Below are 18,819 nucleotides of genomic sequence, written 5' to 3'. Positions count from 1 at the left end.
TCCAGGATCATGACCTGAGCCGAAGGCAGTCGCTTAACCAACTGAGCCACCCAGGCGCCCATGTCCTTATTTGTATCAGGCATTAAGCTAAATACTTAATATATATTATATGCAAGTGAAATACACAAACGTAGAGCACGAACGGGGTGGGGGAGGGCAGGAGAGGGAGAGAAAATCTTGAGCAGTTCTCCGCAGAATGTGGACCCAACATGGGGCTTGGTCTCACAACCCCGAGATCATGACCTGAGCCAAAACCAAGAGTTGGACGCTCAACTCACTGAGCCACCCAGTTGCCCCAAAACGTAACAAACTCTTAATGCCAACTACTCCTCTCCCTCATTTTTTACAAGCATCCTATTCTCTACAGGGATCAGAAAAACAGTCTGTTTAAGAAGCCCAGTGGCTTAGCACAGCAAACCCCAACATTAGAAACGTTTAATTCACTGATTTTCATTCAGCTCTTAGGAGGTGGGATGGGAGAACTGGGGAACATGGATATAGTATGAGAAAAATATTGTGTTGCAGTTGTCTTGATTTTTATTTTGAAGTCACATTTATTTATTTTGAAATTTTAAAGAATTGTAAAGGAGATCATCAAATGTTTATGTTTCCAAAACCGGGCATGGATTTTAAAAGATTCTGGTAAAACATTGTCCTTATTCTATTCTGAAGGTCTCTAATTCTTATATTTATTGTATTATATAGTAGAAATTAATAAAGAATGCTTTTTCCTTGATTTTATGTATTTATACCCATTCTAGTTATAGTTTTTCCCAAATACTTGAAGGGTGCAACATTATGTCAAAGATTGAATTCTGATAGGTTATCTTTCCTCTGCCCCCATTACAATTTACTATTTTGTGGGAGTGGTGCATTTGTTAATTCAAATACTGTTTGGTGTGTAGTAGTCTCTAGAATTGAGGGCTAACAAATTTTGATGTGGCAAATCATCTTTCTTGAGGTACAATTTACATAAAATAAGATGTCCTTTTAAATGTACAGTTGGATGAGTTTTGACAAAGGAATACATTCATGTAACCATTACCTTAATTAAGATATAGAACATTTCCATCACCCCAGAGAGTTCCTTCATTTCTCTTTGTGGTCATGCTCACCCTTCCTCTCCACTGTGGAACCACTAATCTGCTTTTAGTTACTATCCTTTAGTTTTGCCTGTTCTCCACTGGAATCATATAGTATGTACTCTCTTTTGTGTCTGCTTTCTTTTGCTTAGCATGATGTTTTTGTGATTTCATCCATGTTTGTTGCATGTATGAGTTATTACTTTTTTTCCTCGCTAAGTAGTACTTTATTATAATGGATAAACAACAGTTTGTTTATCCATTCATCTGTTGATAGATGTTAGAGTTGTTTCTAGTTTTTGGCTCTTGGAAACAAAACTACCATGACTATTTGTGTTACCAGTCTTTATGTGGACATGAGTTTTCATTTCTCTTGGGAGTGAAATTGCTGGGTCATATGTAAACGTGTACTTACCTTTATAAGAATTTTCTAAACTGTTTTCCAAAGTGTTTGTACCATTTTACACTCCCACCAGCAATGCATGAGAGTTCTAGTTGCTCCACATCCTTCTCAACATTTGGTAGTATCAGTCTTTTTATTTTTAGCCAGTCAAGTTGGTGAACAATGGTATCTCATTGTGGTTTTAGTTTGCATTTTCCTGATGACTGCGAATGTTGAGCACCTTTACATGTGCCTTTTGGCCATTGGGGTATCTTTCTTTGTGCTGCGTTTATTCAAATCTTTTGTTTTATTTTGTTTTAAAGTAATCTTTACGCCCAACACGCAGCTTGAACTCACAACCCCAAGATCAGGAGTCGCACACTCTACTGACTAAGCCAGCCAAATGCCCCGAAATCTTTTGTTCTTTTTAAAATGTGTCCCCCATTATTGAACTGTAGAGTTGTTCTTTTTTAAATATAATCTGAATACAAGTCCTTTATCAGATATTTGTATTATGAATATTTTCTCCCACTCTGTGCCTTGCCTTTTCATCTTCTTATCCGTGTCTTTAGAAGAACAGATATTTAAAATTTTGAGTCCAGTTTCCTGGTTTTTTTTTTTTATGGTTAGTGCATTTTGCATCCTAAAAGATGTCTGCCTACCCTAAGGTCTTGATGATTTTCTCCTGTATTTTCTTATAAAAAGTTGTAGCCTTTGTGTTTAGGTACATGATTTGCTTTAAGTTAATTTTTTGTTTAAGGTTATGAGTAAGTTCATGATTCGTGTTTTCTGTACTGTGATCCACTTATTCCGGGCTTTCATTTGTAGTAGGCTCACATACTTGTGACATTTCATTAACAGCAAGAAATATATGTATTCATTAATATGCAGTCTTTAACATATCCTTTGTTTTGTACATCAGACTTACTTAAAAGGTCATGCTCTTTGTGTAAAAATCCTTATTTTGAAGAAATTTTTATTTTCCAACCATCAGTATACTTGCATTATTTTACATTTCATGTATTGATTTTTGGTGAAACAATTAGATTCTGCAAAGCTGAAAGTATTAAATCTCTGGCTAACACAGAGTTCAGGATCTTCAAATCCTGATCTGTGATCAAACAGCCCTAGGTACTAATCAGGGTTCTGTGATGGGACATCCCTGTTCCTTTGGTTGTGGTCCTCTTTCTTTCATCTTGCCTTGACTACTTTTGTTTGCTGTTTGCTAAAAGGAAAACAAATTCTCCTGTAGGAATCAGGTAAGTAAGTGAAAGAAACAGATTGGTTGAGCTCAAAAGTTCTTTATCTTTTCTACTTTTTTCTCCTTTCTATTTATTTTTTCTATGAGCCTAGGTCTTTCTTCTCTTTGAACATGTTCTTTCTCCCTTTTGGGAGAAGAGCTGCCATGCTCTGCAGGCACCTCCTTTCTTTAGATAGTGTATTTTTCTCAGAATGAGATTGGATTTCTCTGGGGTTTACCATGGGATGCTTCTAGCCTAATGTCCCAAAATGTTTGATTTTCTAGGGTTTAAACATCAGTTAGAGCACCAAAAACAAAGGGCAGTGGGGAGGATTTCATGTTACAAATAAATAGCAGAGATGTGAATAGGCCTTCCTTCTGTCTCCTCTCTGATACTTCTTTTCCACTTTGCCATAGCTGTTTTTAATCTCGGAGCAATTCTACTCTACCTCTCCAGTGAGAAACCAATACATATGACTTTGTTTCATTTATGGGGTTAGTACTGTGGTTTGTGATAATGGGTTTCACGTGCCATCTTGTGTTTGTCCAGATAGAATATAGTTACAGTTCATTACTAATATGTAATTATGTCTTTTTCTCTCCTATTTTCTCTTCTCTCTTTACCCTGTGGTTCTTGTGCAGGTCTTGTTCAGCGTTGTGTGATCATCCAGAAGGATGACAATGGATTTGGGCTGACGGTCAGTGGAGACAATCCAGTCTTCGTACAGTCTGTCAAAGAAGGCAAGGCATTTTTTAAAACGGTCTTGTCACTTGGGAGCAAACAGAGTAAAAAGAGAAAAGCTTCATGTCTATTGCCCAGAATAAAATAATCACATACATAGCAGGTCATATGGCCTGTTTTAGATTGGTGTTTAGTGTCCTAGTTATAGGCATGAATTCACCCCAGTTGATTTTCTTTGTACGTACTAGAAAGAAAACAGTCTTATATAGTTTTAGAAACTATATACATCATCACTTAGAGAGGTTTGTGGAATTTTATTTCTTCATGGCACCAGAGATATTTGGTAGACCAGATTAAAGAAATGGTTATATGCTCCAAAACATCCACTTTCCCCAAAATGACAATAATATGTTCTATTACCATATATTGAATACTTTCTTTATGTTGGATGCTGTAATTTGAGGTAGGTATTTTTTACCCACATTTTACAGGTGATATTAAGGCTTAGAGTGAAAAAAAAACATAATCCGTGGTCACACAACTAGTGAGTGGCAGAGGCACATGTTTTTAACCATTTGGTTATTCTGCCAGTTGCATGTACTGAAAATTATCAGTGCATATACCTTACAGAAGAATTTTAAGTAATTAATTTCTCTTGCAGATGGAGCAGCCATGCGGGCTGGGGTACAGACAGGTGATCGAATCATCAAGGTAAGAGGAAAAGACTATTATGGAATTTATGGTAGATTTAAAAACAGCATATATTAACCATATTTTATTTTTTTCACTTGGATTTTTACAAAAAGCAGTACATTATATATGATACATTTGTTGACTGTAAAAAACATTTCATTTATTTTAAAATTAATACTACTTTTTACTGAAGGGCATAATAAAAGGTGTGAATAAATGGAGTCATGTGTGTTCTTAGATAGGAAAGTAACTCACTGTGATAAAGATCATTTCTCTCCAAACTAATCTGTTAGTAAATTCTCATCAAGGGTATTAAAGAGGGCATGTTTTGCATGGAGCACTGGGTGTTATACACAAACAATGAATCATGGAACACTACATCAAAAACTAATGATGTAATGTATGGTGATTAACATAACATAATAATAAAAAAAATTCTCATCACAATATATATATATATATATTTTTAATTTTTTGTATTTATTCATGAAAGTCAGAGAGAGAGAGAGAGGCAGAGGCAGAGGGAGAGAAGCAGGCTCCCCGCCTAGCAGGGAGCCCGATGCGGGACTCGATCCCGGGACCCTGGGATCATGACCTGAGCCGAAGGCAGACGCTTAACCATCTGAGCCACCCACGCGCCCCTCTCATCAAAATATATTAATATGACTGGGGAGATGTGTCATTATTTGTCAAACTGATGAGTCTTCCAAATGAATTTTATAGAGGTATAAGAATAGCTTAAAAAAAAAAAGTGTTATGTATATGGGTATTGTGTGAGATGAGGTGGTAGGGATTAATTCAAAACAAGTTGCTCTAGTCTAGATGTAGTCCTATCAGTCCAGCAACAGGCCTTGAATTCCGACCAGTATAGGAAGAGTGGATTGGTCAGTCATTACTCTTGAGATGGTTGAGGAATTTGAATACTTAAAAAATCAAATTATTATACAGGAAAAGGCACCATGAATATATTTACAAACAACTATCTGGAAAAAATTATTTGAAACTACAGAGTAGAATACCTTACTTGTAAAGAGCACTTTTAAATTCCTAAGAGAAGAATAAATAAATAGATAGATAGCCTAATAGAAAAAAAGACAAAGAATTTTATCAGGCAGTTCCCCAAAGTAATTGAAATAAATAATGTATTAAGGAGGATATGTCTCACCTCACTGATAACCAAAGAAGTAGAAATTAAAATGATAGGTGAAGGGGGACCTGGCTGGCTCAGTTGGTTAAGCGTCTGACTCTTGATTTTGGTTCAGGTCATGATCTCTCGGTTGTGAGATTGAGCCCCATGTTGGGCTCCGCACTGGGCATGGAGCCTGCTTAAGGTTCTCTCTCTCCCTCTTCTCCTCTTCCCCTTTTCTCTCTCCCTCTCTAAAAAAATAAAATAAAATAATAGGTCAAAATATATGTGGTTGTCAGAAATGGTATGTTTTGTCATTTTTAATGGTTAGTTATAATGTCCTTTAATTAATTTATTTATTCTTATGTTAATCCCCATACATTACATCATTAGTTTTTGATGTAGTGTTCCACGATTCATTGTTTGTGCACAACACCCAGTGCTCCATGCAGAACGTGCCCTCTTTAATACCCACCACCAGGCTGACCCATCCTCCCACCCCCCTCCCCTCTAGAACCCTGTTTGTTTTTCAGATATAATGTCCTTTAAATCAAGGCCTTGTTTTGTATTCAAGTTCATTTTGTTGCTGAGTATACCTTACAGAAGAATATCGATAAAAGTGAATATTGAACCAAATATATACATATTTTAATATAGTTCTAAGTGCTATATTATATAATTGGTTGTATTATGTATAATAATTCCTAAAGTCAATATATCCATTCTCAATGGAATGTATCTGACATGCTATTTTCATTTTCTTACAGGTGAATGGAACTCTGGTGACTCATTCAAACCATTTGGAAGTGGTGAAGCTAATCAAATGTAGGTGAATGTTATTCACAGTTTTAATTGGTTTCTGAATGCCTTAAAGCAAGGATCAGAAAACACTTATGTAATAAGCCAGAGAGTAAATATTTTAGGATTTGTGCGCCTGATGGTCTACTACTCTGTTTTCTCTTTGTAGCACAAAAGCACCCATAGGCAGTATGTAAATGAATGGGTGTGGTTGTATTTCAGTAAAACTTTATTTTGTCAAAACAATCTGTGGGTCAGACTTAGCCTCTTGGCTGGAGTTTGCTTTAACCCTGCATTAAAGGAAAGTCTGAGGTGAAAATTCTTAATTAATAATAACTATCTTTTGTCCACTTCATGTATGTGGTTGATTATAATATCCTTGTCACTCTTGGTAATATAGAAAGCATATATTTGAAAGAAATGCATGAGTTATCTGAGGGGGAAGAGACTGAGAATTCAGATGGAATGGCCCGGATGAACTGAAATGGAACTTTAAAAATCATCTAGCATAGTCATGTTTCCTCAGATAAGTAAATCATTAAATAAAAACCAGGGTAGTGATCTCTTGGAAATCTCCAGAGTTAAGAATTTAGAATCTTCTGCATCAAAACTCTTCCACGGTAGACTACAAATAAGAGATAGTTGTTTATGGCCAAGCAGAAACACTACTATTTTATTTAATCCTGTTTTTGTTTCATAGAGTGGACATCTTTAGAATAAATTTAATAAACTGAATTGCCCATCTTACTGTTTAACTAAAGCAACGCCTGAATCCTTTTTACCTTTTCATCAGACTACCAGGGCTTTAAATCGTCCCTGTGATCATAGTTCTTCACTTTAGTACTTTGTAAAAAGAAATGGGATGATCAAAATTAAATCCCCATTCTTGAATCAGTTTGATTATTTATGTAATGAGATTGTGGTTTATACATTTTTATGTGCTACATTAATATGGTGGTTTTTGGTAATAAATATATGCCTGATAACTATTACAAAGAGTAAGATTATTTCTTTAGCTTTTTAGGTTATATATTTTACTCATTCCAGTGTAAATTTTACTTAAAAAAAGTAAATCCTAGCACTGTAGCAGATAAGATGACTTATCCAATACTGAGAGCCTGTCTAAAATTTTAAAGTAAGGATAAAACACTATGAGCCTCTAGAACAGATCTAAATTTGCAATGCCTCACACCTGGGTACTCGTACTGGTCCCTCATGTCCTACTGTGTAATGCATCCTCTGGACATGATAAAAGGGATGTTAAATGAAAGCAGTTTAAACATAGCTGTAGAAGAGAGGGGAAGAAATAGGAAGCTAGTGGAGGCAAGTAAAGTAAATAAGTATATTTATGTATGTATAAATATATATATATTTACTTATACATGGATAAGTAAATAAGCTATAATACATAACTTTCTGACAGAAATACAGTTGAAAAACCTTAAAAAGTGTATGTCCCTAAAATACCCCCAAATCATTGCACTTGTGACCATTAAGTGTAGAAAAAGGCTTTTAGAACATTCTAACTCAAACACTGAAATAATTGACAGTGAGTTCCATGGGTGGTTAAATAGGGAGAAAAGTGTGAAATACATTTAGAAGTTCTATTGGAAAGTCTAAGAGGAAGATTTTGTCATTCAGAGGTCAGTTATCTAGAAAAGTCATTGATTTGGAAAGTCTCCTTTCTTCTTGATGCTAGATAAATAACGAATGTCTGTTGTCGAGTCTTTCTGGTCAGGGTTGGTTTTGCTTTCTGTACTTTCTTCCTCCTGTAATATGCCTAGTGAAGTTCTGTCTTCTCCGTATTTTAAAAATAAAATCTTACGGGGGCGCCTGGGTGGCTCAGTCTAAGTGTCTGCCTTTGGCTTAGGTCATGATCCCGGGCTCCTGGGATCGAGCCCCGCATCGGGCTCCCTGCTCAGCAGGGAAGCCTGCTTCTCCCTCTCCCACTCCCCCTGCTTGTGTTCCCTCTCTCACTGTGTCTCTCTCTGTCAAATAAATAAAAATCTTAAAATAAATAAATAAATAAAATAAAACAACAAAATAAAAAAACACATTTACTGTGTGTTCTTTTCTAATTTTTGTGGGATATTTTTTGTCCCTTCTCATTTTTTTAAGTTAATTTAAAATTGCATCATGATATTCCAGAAAATCAGTTAAACCCTACCTAATTAGTATCATTTCAAAATATGATTACTTAAATCTAAACATACATTTAAGAAATTAATTGAACATAACCATTAGTATAAGGTTGCTGTTAACTCACCCTTCCCTAAATTAAAAACAATTCTTGGGATTATAAGTTTTATTTGCCTTTGTGTAATATCTGATCTTATGAAAAGTAATTTGCCATCTGAAAATGGCATTGTTCTTTTAGATTTTTAGGGGAGTCAAAAAGAAGAAATGACAAGTTGGTTTCTTTTTCTGTGGAACAATGGTTAGCAGATGATCAAACTTGCTCACATAACTGGATCTTATAGAACTGTCAAAGGGGAAGTAGCAAAATGCTGTAAACAAGCTTTTAATAAGTGTTATTTTTCCTTCCTCTCTCTCTCCACCGCAAGCTGGTTCCTATGTAGCTCTCACTGTGCAGGGACGCCCACCTGGGTCGCCCCAGATTCCACTCGCTGAATCTGAAGTAGAGCCATCAGTCATTGGACATATGTCTCCCATCATGACATCCCCTCATTCACCTGGAGCATCTGGGAACATGGAGAGAATTACTAGTCCTGTGCTCATGGGGGTAAGAGGGGAAAACTTTTTTTAAACGCTCAGTTTATAATGATGCCTTTGCTTTATATTAAGAGTTTTAGGGCGCCTGGGTGGCTTAGTTGGTTAAGCGACTGCCTTCGGCTCAGGTCATGATCCTGGAGTCCCGGGATCGAGTCCCGCATCGGGCTCCCTGCTCGGCGGGGAGTCTGCTTCTCCCTCTGACCCTTCTCCTTCTCATGCTCTCTGTCTCTCTCTCTCTCTCAAATAAATAAATAAAATCTTTAAAAAAAAAAAAAAAGTTTTAAAGTATTGATCTGATAGATTTAAGTTCAGGATACTGGAAAATAGCTTCCTAATATAAAAAAAATTATGTCATAATTTGAGATGATTACAGAGTGTTGGGATAGCAGATTGAATTAAGAAATATTTAACACCTGCCATATACAAAACAGGGTGCCATTCACAAAAATATAATTAAGATACCCTATGTTCAATGTCCTTAGTTATCTTAGAATATATACTCTCAGAGGACAGAGTTTTGTTTGTTTATTGTTATTTCCCCCAGACCTGAAATATTGCTTGGTATATAGTAGATACATAAACCCTGTTATTTGAGATAGAATCAAGAGTATACGAGTAATTATAATACCAAGGCAGAATGTGGACATTATGAGGGGGGAAATATTAAGTTCTGTGACAATTCAGAGGAGGGAGGAAGCACATCCGGTTGTAATAAGGAAGGACTTTATGGAAAGCTATTATTTGAATCGAGCCTTGAAAAACAGGTAACATTTAAGTGGTGGCAATGGGGAGGAAAGGAGCCCAGGTAAAAGAAGTAGAATAAATAGAGAAAGAGCCAAGAAAGCACCAAGTATTTGGGGGAAGTTTGAGGACTTTTGTTTGGCTGGTGCCTGTTAAGGATTTAAGTAGTGGGAGATGAGGCTTGAAAACAGTAGGACTATTTATTTTGAAAAATTACAGCTACCAGGCTAATTTACCTGTAACTGGAGAGGCAGTAAGAATCCATTAAAATTTGGGGGGGGGGGGGCCAGAGAGTGACGTGATTGTAGCAGGATTTGAGGAAGGCTAATTAGATCAAATATTACAAGGTTGTGAAACTTCTAAGAAGAGATGGTGGAGAGGAGTTAGGGAGCTGTCTGAGTATTTCATTCAGGAAGTACTGGGAAGTTGAGTCATGCATGGGGATCGACAGTACAGATCCAAAGGACGGAAAGTGTAAGATATTATTCTTGTACTTAAGGCGACTTCATTTCCCCAGCTAATATCAATATTTAATGTTTTCTTGAATCTAGCTTAGTAAAAATGAAATAGAAGGGCTGAAATTTCCCTGTAACCTTCCGACTTTGAGTGTCATGTCTCACAGCCTATCTCTATAACCGCTGTTTATTTTAGCTTCACTTGCCCTGTATTGGTTGGTTGGTTGGTGTTGTTGGTTTTTTTTTTATCTCTTTTCTAGGAGGAAAACAATGTGGTTCATAACCAGAAAGTAGAAATTCTGAGAAAAATGTTACAGAAAGAGCAGGAACGGCTGCAGGTACTAAATTAGAAATGGGGCAGTTTACAGGCCAGTGAAAATGTGAGTGGGCCTAGTTGAGTTGGTATTTGTCGTGATCACAGTCAACCAGTATTGTAATCAATGCCATCCGCTATTTTATTAAGAATGGACTTTTTCTATATTTTCTTGACATAAGTAATTAATTCTCAAAATATTTTTATAACTTTTCAGTTATTGCAGGAAGATTACAACCGAACACCTGCCCAAAGATTGCTAAAAGAGATCCAAGAGGCCAAGAAACACATTCCTGAGCTGCAAGAGCAGCTATCCAAAGCCACAGGCTCTGCTCAGGTAGCATCACTATTAGAAGTGCTACCCAACTTTTTGCAGGAGATTTTTCTTCTGGGAATGTGTTAGAGAATGTTGCAGTTGCCTTTTTTAAGAAGTTATTTTTTCTAGCATAGGCCAAGAGGATGTCCTGTGTAGCATGTTACAGAAATAATGATTAGCTAAAAGAAATGTGGGCTTCTGATTCTTTGCTTGCTCGTGGTATCATGTTTCTTTGTTCCATAATAATTTTAAAAAGAATTGAGTGCCCTTGCTTTGTTGTGACAAACTACTAAAATGTATTTAGATACATATGTTTACATTTCGAGGCTCATTCTCCCATTCTCCCATTTTGAAAGAGAATGGCAGTTATGTTTTTAAGTAGGAACATAAGATTTTGTAAAATGACAGGCATTATGCTAAAGACAGAGACAAGTGTTTTCTTGCCAATCGTCATTGCAACCCCCTGAGATTGGATACTACTATTGTTTGCCCCCATTTTACATATGCACTTAGAGAAACTCAGAGAGATTAAATAATCTGTCTCAGGTCATGTAGCTTAAAAGCAGTGGAACTGGAATTTCAACCCAGTCTGATGAGTTCAGAGCGCTTTCATATTCTTAACAACTATATTTTTTACTGAAATTTTAAACTAGATTTACACAGAATTTGTTACACAGGTGTAAGTTATGGAGATGGTGGTCTCATTAGAAACAATGCTCAACCACATTTCTACTCTATAATATTCAGGTCTGGGATATGAGAAGCTCCTTATAATCTCATCTTAAAGCAAAATGGACATATTCCTGTACCATTTGAAATGAGTAAAGGCTCTTGATTTATTATGCTTCCTGAGTCTGTGAGTGAAAGCCCCAGTTTCATAGAACTCAAAGGATTCTTTGAGATCATGTATCCTTATCTGCTCGTTTTACAGTCAAAAAATCATGTGATTGAGAAAATTAGGGCCTAAACAGGTTAAATGACTTAGCCAGGGTCACATAGCTGTACGATCTCCTGACTTCCTGGTTCAGTGTACTTTCGGTTACACAGTATTTAGCTTTTTTCATTACTTTCAATCCCATTAGCTATATGAGATTTTGAGTATTATGCCTCAGTAATGTTGACAGTTTTATGTTGTTATAATTACTGAGTAAAGATGACATTCTTACTCTGTTCAAACAATAAAAACGTGGTTCCTGGTCTAAAAGCCTGTATTATATTATAACATTGTGTCCCAGAATTGGAAATTTATTGAAATTCTAAAGTGTTGGGAGGCAGTTAACCAGAAGTTATAGTGTAATAATCTTTACTGTAATGGGCAGGAAATATGAATTACGTAATTTAACCAACTATTTTATCTTTTTGCTCTATTCAGAAGTTTGAACTTTTTTTCTCCTTGCTAAAATATCACTTTCCCTGTCTCTAAGATCATGCCATTTTAGAACCACAGAATTAGTAGTTACTTATGCTTTAAATTTTTAGAGGCTTAAGCATTCTTGATCACATCAAACTGGCCAACCTTTACCAGTCTCCATTTAGATGACAGTGCAAGTCTGTTTCTTCATGCAGTCAGTAATGCATTTTTTTTATTGTGTTGGTGTGTGTGCATGTGTCTAATCCGTTTTAGGATGGAGCTGTTGTTACATCCTCCAAGCCTTTAGGTGACCCCCTGACAGTCAGTGAGGTGGAAGCCGATCCTGGTGACGGGCTAGGCAGAATTGACTCTAGCAGTGGAGATGCTTCTCGGCCCAGTAGTGACAGCGCAGACGTAAGTGTTCTACGTCTTGATCTTGTTTTCTTCTTTACAGCTCCTCCCCGTATTTGATTTTAAGTTACGTGAATTACGAGTTAAGTGAATTAGAGGCGTTCTCTTGTTATTTACTTTTTATCACCACCACCCTTAAGGTAGCATTTTGATGAGCAGAAATTCTGGACACTGTTGTCTGTGAGCTTTTAATTCCAGAGGTCACTTTTTCCCTTAGACACACGTTGCCAAATGTTTCTTTTGAGGAGGTGGAATTTCCCAGCAGGCCTCTTGTTTGTGGGTTGAGAAGTTAATAATGCTAGTGTTTTTTTACTGAACCAAGAGGCCAGCTGTTGATATCTTTAAGAGCATGTTAATATTCCATTTGTGGTCAGAGTGACTCAGTCTTGAATCATGGGGCACTTTGCCATTACAAAGAGGAAAAGCCTTAGTCCTGTTAGATAGACTTGAGTTAATAGCCCTTGTTTAGTAACACTTTCTTGATTAACCCCCAAATTGCCAGGTGAAGATGGATTATTTGTTAGGAAGATCATAAGAAAACATTTCAGGTTGATTATGATGTACCACCGTAGTCATATGAATACTTACCAGCTAAGGTCACTGTTGCTTGCTCAACAATCCTTTGTAAGTAGTATGCAGTGATAGGAATAATGATTTAAAAATAGATCACCCTCTTTAGAAAAGTGATGAGGATAGTCTAAACCAGTTTTTTGAAACTGTGGATTGTGGAATCAATTTAGTGGGTTGGGACTAGCATTAAAGAAAAGAATAGAATAGGAAATAATGTGTTTTGCAAAATGCAGATAAGGTAAGTGCTACTTCTTGTGACTTTTGTTAGACACACATATGCACGTGTGTGTTCGCGTGCTATTGACAATGTAAAATTTCTTATTGAAGGTCATGGTAAAAAAAATTTGAAAGCCACTGGTTAAAGCCATCATTCAGGCTACCTTTTGAGGCTTAGGCCCAATGAATCAGAACTTCATTCAAGGAAAATTTGAGGGTTTTTTTTTTTTTTGGAAAGATAATGCTAGCAGTCTTATGATTGGATGGGCTCAAGGTTTTAATGAGAAATTTCAGTTTTATCTCGAGAAAAAAATATTTATTGAGCATACATGCCATATGCTGTAATGAATGTTTTACATTCCTTATTTTAGTTAATTCTCAAAACAACCTTATGAAGTAGTACTATTGTTAACATAATTTTACAAAAGAAAAAACTGGCCAAAGGGAGTTAACTAATTTGCTAACATCCGGATAATAGGTGATCTGCCTACATCTAGCTCTAAAGTACCAGTACTCTAAATATAAACAAAGGTACTGAGGAATAAAAATGTATAACATTTGGGAGACCGGTGAAAATTTTATTGCTATATTATGGTTATGGATGGAATGGCTAAAGTTTATCTTAGAAACAAAGGCTTAAGTTCAGGTTGTAAAAGGCTTCACGTTGTTCTAGCAGTACTATGCTTAGGAATCCTTCTTGCATTCTCCCTTTAGACTTAGTGCTACTTCTCCTCTCTGTTTTCATGTCTCTACCATTAGATAGTTTCTTAAGAGGACAGGGACAGTCTTAATTTGACTTTATGTCTCCAAAGCCTAGCAGATCCTACAGTTAGGAATTCACAACAAATGGTACGAAAGAAAAATTTGAATTTTATCTTGTATTTAGAGGAATGTTACAATAAAATGTGTGGCTTAGAAATATAACTTTATGAAACACAGAATGAATTGGCAAGTGTAGAAATAGGCATTCCAGTGACTTGAGACTGTTTGAGATGTAGATGTTTAATAAGTATTTGAATGAACAACAGAATGAATGAGAGTTTGGGCTTTATCTTGCTTGCAGAGGAGAAGCACAATCAGGAACATGTCAGTGTGGAAATGAATTAGAATAAAGAGACAGGGAGATCTGTAAGGACAGAGGACTGCTTGGCTTAGTAGGCCCTTAACAAATGTGCGCTGAATGGCTAATAAATAGTTAACATTTATTGACTACCTCCTCTGTATCAGCAGTTGTGACTAATGCTGTACAGATACTCTTTTAAATTCTCCCAATAATATCAAAGAAGTAGTATCACCATTTTATAAGAGGAAACTGAAGCCAGGTAAATAATAAATGGATGTTGTAGAAATCCAGGGCAGGGATGATACAGTACAGATAGGATATTCACTGAACTCATAACAAACTAGTTTAATTCCCACAAGCATCTATTTGAAGCGAAAGATGTGCTGCTTTTAGCTTATGGATTTCCACATTTGTATTAAGACTATAGGAACCAGTCTTCCTGTCTTTTCAATCAGTGCCTTTAATTTTTTTTCCCATTTTCTGCTCACTTTTATAAAATGATCTTGTAATGTTTGTGGTATCATTATTATTGTAAAGCTCCCTGCTTATGCTCATCTCAGAGAAGGCTTTGAAGAATACCCACACACCCAGTCCTCACAACAGAAGCAGGTTCATCACAAATCATCATCTAAAATCTAGAGCATCTGCCTCTCTGATTTTTGTGAATTTGTGGCTGATGTTTTTAAAAACTTATTGCGGAAAAATTTTAAACCTATTGAAAAATAGAGACTAGCATAACAATCCCTTCTATGTACCTGATCACCCAGCCTCAGAAGTCATCAACAAGTACTCAGACTTGTTTTGTCTGTGTCCCCCATTCTTCACACCCTCCAAATACTGGAGTATTTTCAAATAAATCCAAGACGTTATTTCATTAATCTGTGTCTTTAAGAGAAAAGACTTTTTCAAAAATACAGCCATAATAACATTATCATAAAATTAAATTTCTTAATATACAATTTGATTACCCTAATTGTCTCATAATGATCTTTCTGCAGTTGGTTTATCTGAGTCCGGATCTAGTCAAGCAAGGTCTTCAGCCTTTGGTTCATAAGTCTTTTAATTTATTACCTCCTCTTTTTTTTTACCTTGCTATTTTTTTGTGACAGAAACTGGGTAATATGCCCAGTAAAACAAACTCACATTTTTAATTGTATTTTCATGGTATTGTTTCATGTGTTCATCTCTATATATTTCCTGAAAGCTATTAGTGAGATCTAGAGATCTTGATCAGATTAGGAGCTGTTGTTTGGCAAGAACAATTCATGGGTGGGACTGTGTTCATCCTGTTACATCACATCAGGAGGTGAATGTCTGGTTGTCTTTCTGTGACTGTAGGTTTGTTTAAGGTGTTCAGATGATGTCAGCATGGTTCCTTCATAATCAACTTTTCCACTAAGCTTTTATGTAATGTTCTTACCAGTCACTGATGATCAAAATGCCTGCATCCATTATTTAATTAGTGGTTTCAAAAGGATGATATTATAATTTTGTCATTCCTTCTGTATTTACTAGTGGAATTATTTTACAAAGAAGAATCTTTTCTTTTTTTTTTTTTTTAAAGATTTTATTTATTTATTTGAGAGAGAGAGAGAAACAGCATGAGAGGGGATAGGGTCAGAGGGAGAAGCAGGCTCCCCGCTGAGCCAGGAGCCCGATGTGGGACTTGATCCCAAGACTCCGGGATCATGACCTGAGCCGAAGGCAGTCGCTTAACCAACTGAGCCACCCAGGTGCCCCAAGAATCTTTTCTTACTAGCTTTTAGGTTACCCTAAAATATAGCTTATACAGGAAATGCAGGATAAATACTTGATTCGTATTTCTCTATATATGTGTTTCCAGAGGAGTCAATACCCTAACAAAATCTAATGGTCACTAATGTGGGGGGGCAGTGTGTGCACATGCATATGTGTAATATTTTGAATTCGTAGACTTCAGCATATTTGTTTATTGTGTTTTAGTCCATTGCAGTCATTACTTTTTGTTGTTGCTGAAACTGTCCCTCTTCTGGGCAGTGGGAGCTCCCTTGAGTTGTCTTCAGTATTCTTTTAACATGACATCCCAGTACCTTTGGTAACTTTCTTACTTTTTGGTGTGACAAGGTTATTCTAGCTTCTTCTTTTATATCTCTTGCCCAATACCCAAAGTCCTCCATTTCTCCAAGGTGGGGTTTATATTTGAAGCCACTACTGTCTTTATCTTGTGCTATCTTGATATATGTATAAATAGCACGCATCTTCCCTGTTGGCATTCACACAAAAATCTCTTGTACCTCATTTTCAGCTGCTCTGAAGAATGGCTCCCTTGCTTTGGGGTGTTGCTTATCATCCAGAATTGAAGTTCTGCACATCATATTGTTTCTGGTTTATATTAGGACATCCCAAACATACCATGCAAATTTTATAAGCATCCACAAATCACTTTCACATGATACTCACAGAAACATAGACAGAAGCTTAATTCTATTCATATAAATAGGCCAGAATGCTTTTAACTTGCATAGAAAGAAGAGTTGGGGGCAGGGGGGTTAGAAGAGGTGGATAAAGACAGAGTTTGACTTTAACATAATGAGTTTGAGGTACGTAATACATCTAGTTAGGGTTACTTGGTAGAAATTAGCCTGTAGGCCTGGAGTTCACGAAGTACAACTGTTCTCTTAGTGTGATGCTGTTTATCAACATAAAACTAAAACAGCTGAGAATAAGTGTCTTGTCAAAGTCAGGAAAACAAATAGTACAGCCAGGTATTATATGGAAAGATATTTAGTGGTTTCAAATACAAATGTGAAATTCAGAACCTTATTTTTTCACCCTATTTTTCCTTATCCTTTTTTTGGTGAGCCTATTGAAATGAACTGAATGTCTTTTTTTTTTTTTTTTTTTTTTTTTAAGAGTCCCAAGAGTGCCCTGAAAGAGAGGATTTATCTAGAGGAAAACCCAGAGAAAAGTGAAGTGACTCAGGACACTGTGAGTATGAAATCCACGACATGGTCGTGCTTTCTTTAGCTTTCCTTCTACAGAGACAGACACACCTCGTATTTGTGGATTGGGGGTGGGGGTGCGGGTTGGGAGAGAAAAAGTTTAAAATTACTAATAAAGATTTGATAAATGGAGAGCTACTCCATGGTGGTTGGTTGACATTAATAGGTGGTTTAATGTTATTTCGCTTATTGTAGTAAAATACACATAACATAAAATTTACCATTTTAATAAGTTTATGTCTACAGTTCATTGTCATTAAGTTGTATTGTCACTGTTTTACAGCCTTCCCCGTATCTGTCTTTCCTCTTCCCCAACTCAAACTCAGTACCCATTCGACACTGCCTCCCCACTACCCTCAGCACTGGGCAACCACCATTTTCCTCTGAATGTAACTACTTTGGGGACCTTATATGAGAAGCATCATATGAGTTTGTCCTTTTGTGACTGGCTTATTTCACTTAGCATCATGTCCTCAAGGTTCACCTGTGTCGTAGCAGGTGTCAGATTTTCCTTCCTTTTTAAGGCTGAATAATAAGCCATTGTATGTATAGACCACGTTTTGCTTATCCTCTCATCTGTCAGTGAACACTTGGGTTGTCTCCACCTTTTGGCTATTGTGAATAATGCCACTATGACCATGGAAATGCAGATATCTGTTAGGTTCTTTCTTTTAGTTCTTTTGGGTATTTATTCAGAAGTGGAATTGCTGGATTTTGCATATTCTTAAGTGAATACTTTTTAGCATTCTGATTTTGTTTTTTAATTAGATTTGTATCAAGTTTTATAGTAAAAGATTTAACAGCATATTGTGACCCATCAATTATTAGCAACATAAGGACTACTGAAAAATCAGAGACACTGAAACAGCTATAAAATCAGAAGTTGTCTGACAACCACTCTAAACACATTTCCCTTGTTTTACCATATTTTTAAAAAATGACTACAGCCTTGGCGTTCAAAAAACAAGGAGTAAGAAAGGCAGAATCAAGTTTAGAAGATGCAGATACAGAGATCTGCATCACACCTAAGGAGGGGAGACAACAGCTACAGAGTATTTTGTTTATAACTGGATCCATGTGCATAGCTTTGGCTCGGACTCCTATACACACGACCCCCAAATCAGGATAGCCCCGCTCTCCTTGCTCAGCCCCACATCTTGCATGTTCAGCTGCTGTCAGGTTTGAGCCGAACTCATTCTTTCCCTAGATCTTCCCAAATTTGTATTTCTCTTCATACTGCATGGCCTAAGATTTTAGTATTTGTGATCTTCAACCATCCCATATTTTTTATATTATACATTAATGCCCTTACACTGCCTTTTTCATGCTAAATCCAACTTTGTAAGTGAGCTGACAAATGGATGAGCTATTATTGCATGGGAGGGAGCTCTGCCAACCTACAATTTATGTTTGCAATTTTGGTTCTTTGTTTCTATACAAAATGATTTTAATTTTGTGTGATTACTTGAAAATTTTGTTGCATTATGCCAGCGATTTTCAACCAGGAGTGATTTTGTCCCTCAGGGAACATTTGGCAGTGTATGGAAACATTTTTGATTGTCATGACTGGGAGGCTGCTGCTGGCATGTAGTGGGTGGGTAGAGGCCCAGGATGCTGCTCAACATCGTACAATGCACAGGACAGCCCCCACAACAAAGAATTATCT

The 18,819-nt window shown here is 36.5% G+C and overlaps 1 protein-coding gene across 7 annotated transcripts in view; it reads left to right on the top strand.

Annotated features, from left to right (window-relative positions):
• ARHGEF12 (Rho guanine nucleotide exchange factor 12) overlaps positions 1 to 18,819 on the top strand; it is a 155,024-nt gene that overhangs the window by 82,626 nt on the left and 53,579 nt on the right. For 6 of the 7 annotated variants that reach the window (XM_021696456.2, XM_021696453.2, XM_021696455.2 and 3 more), the window contains 8 exons: positions 3,347 to 3,445; positions 4,048 to 4,097; positions 5,973 to 6,030; positions 8,568 to 8,746; positions 10,193 to 10,270; positions 10,463 to 10,582; positions 12,186 to 12,326; positions 17,065 to 17,139. In XM_021696456.2, coding sequence (XP_021552131.1) covers positions 4,059 to 4,097; positions 5,973 to 6,030; positions 8,568 to 8,746; positions 10,193 to 10,270; positions 10,463 to 10,582; positions 12,186 to 12,326; positions 17,065 to 17,139 — 690 coding nt within the window. In that variant the 5' untranslated portion in view covers positions 3,347 to 3,445; positions 4,048 to 4,058. The remainder of the gene's footprint in view (positions 1 to 3,346; positions 3,446 to 4,047; positions 4,098 to 5,972; positions 6,031 to 8,567; positions 8,747 to 10,192; positions 10,271 to 10,462; positions 10,583 to 12,185; positions 12,327 to 17,064; positions 17,140 to 18,819) is intronic. The other variant, XM_021696454.2, reaches the window with a different exon arrangement.

Source organism: Neomonachus schauinslandi, chromosome 11 (genome assembly GCF_002201575.2).
Source record: "Neomonachus schauinslandi chromosome 11, ASM220157v2, whole genome shotgun sequence".
Taxonomy (NCBI): domain Eukaryota; kingdom Metazoa; phylum Chordata; class Mammalia; order Carnivora; family Phocidae; genus Neomonachus; species Neomonachus schauinslandi.
This window is presented reverse-complemented; position numbering and strand designations above follow the sequence as displayed.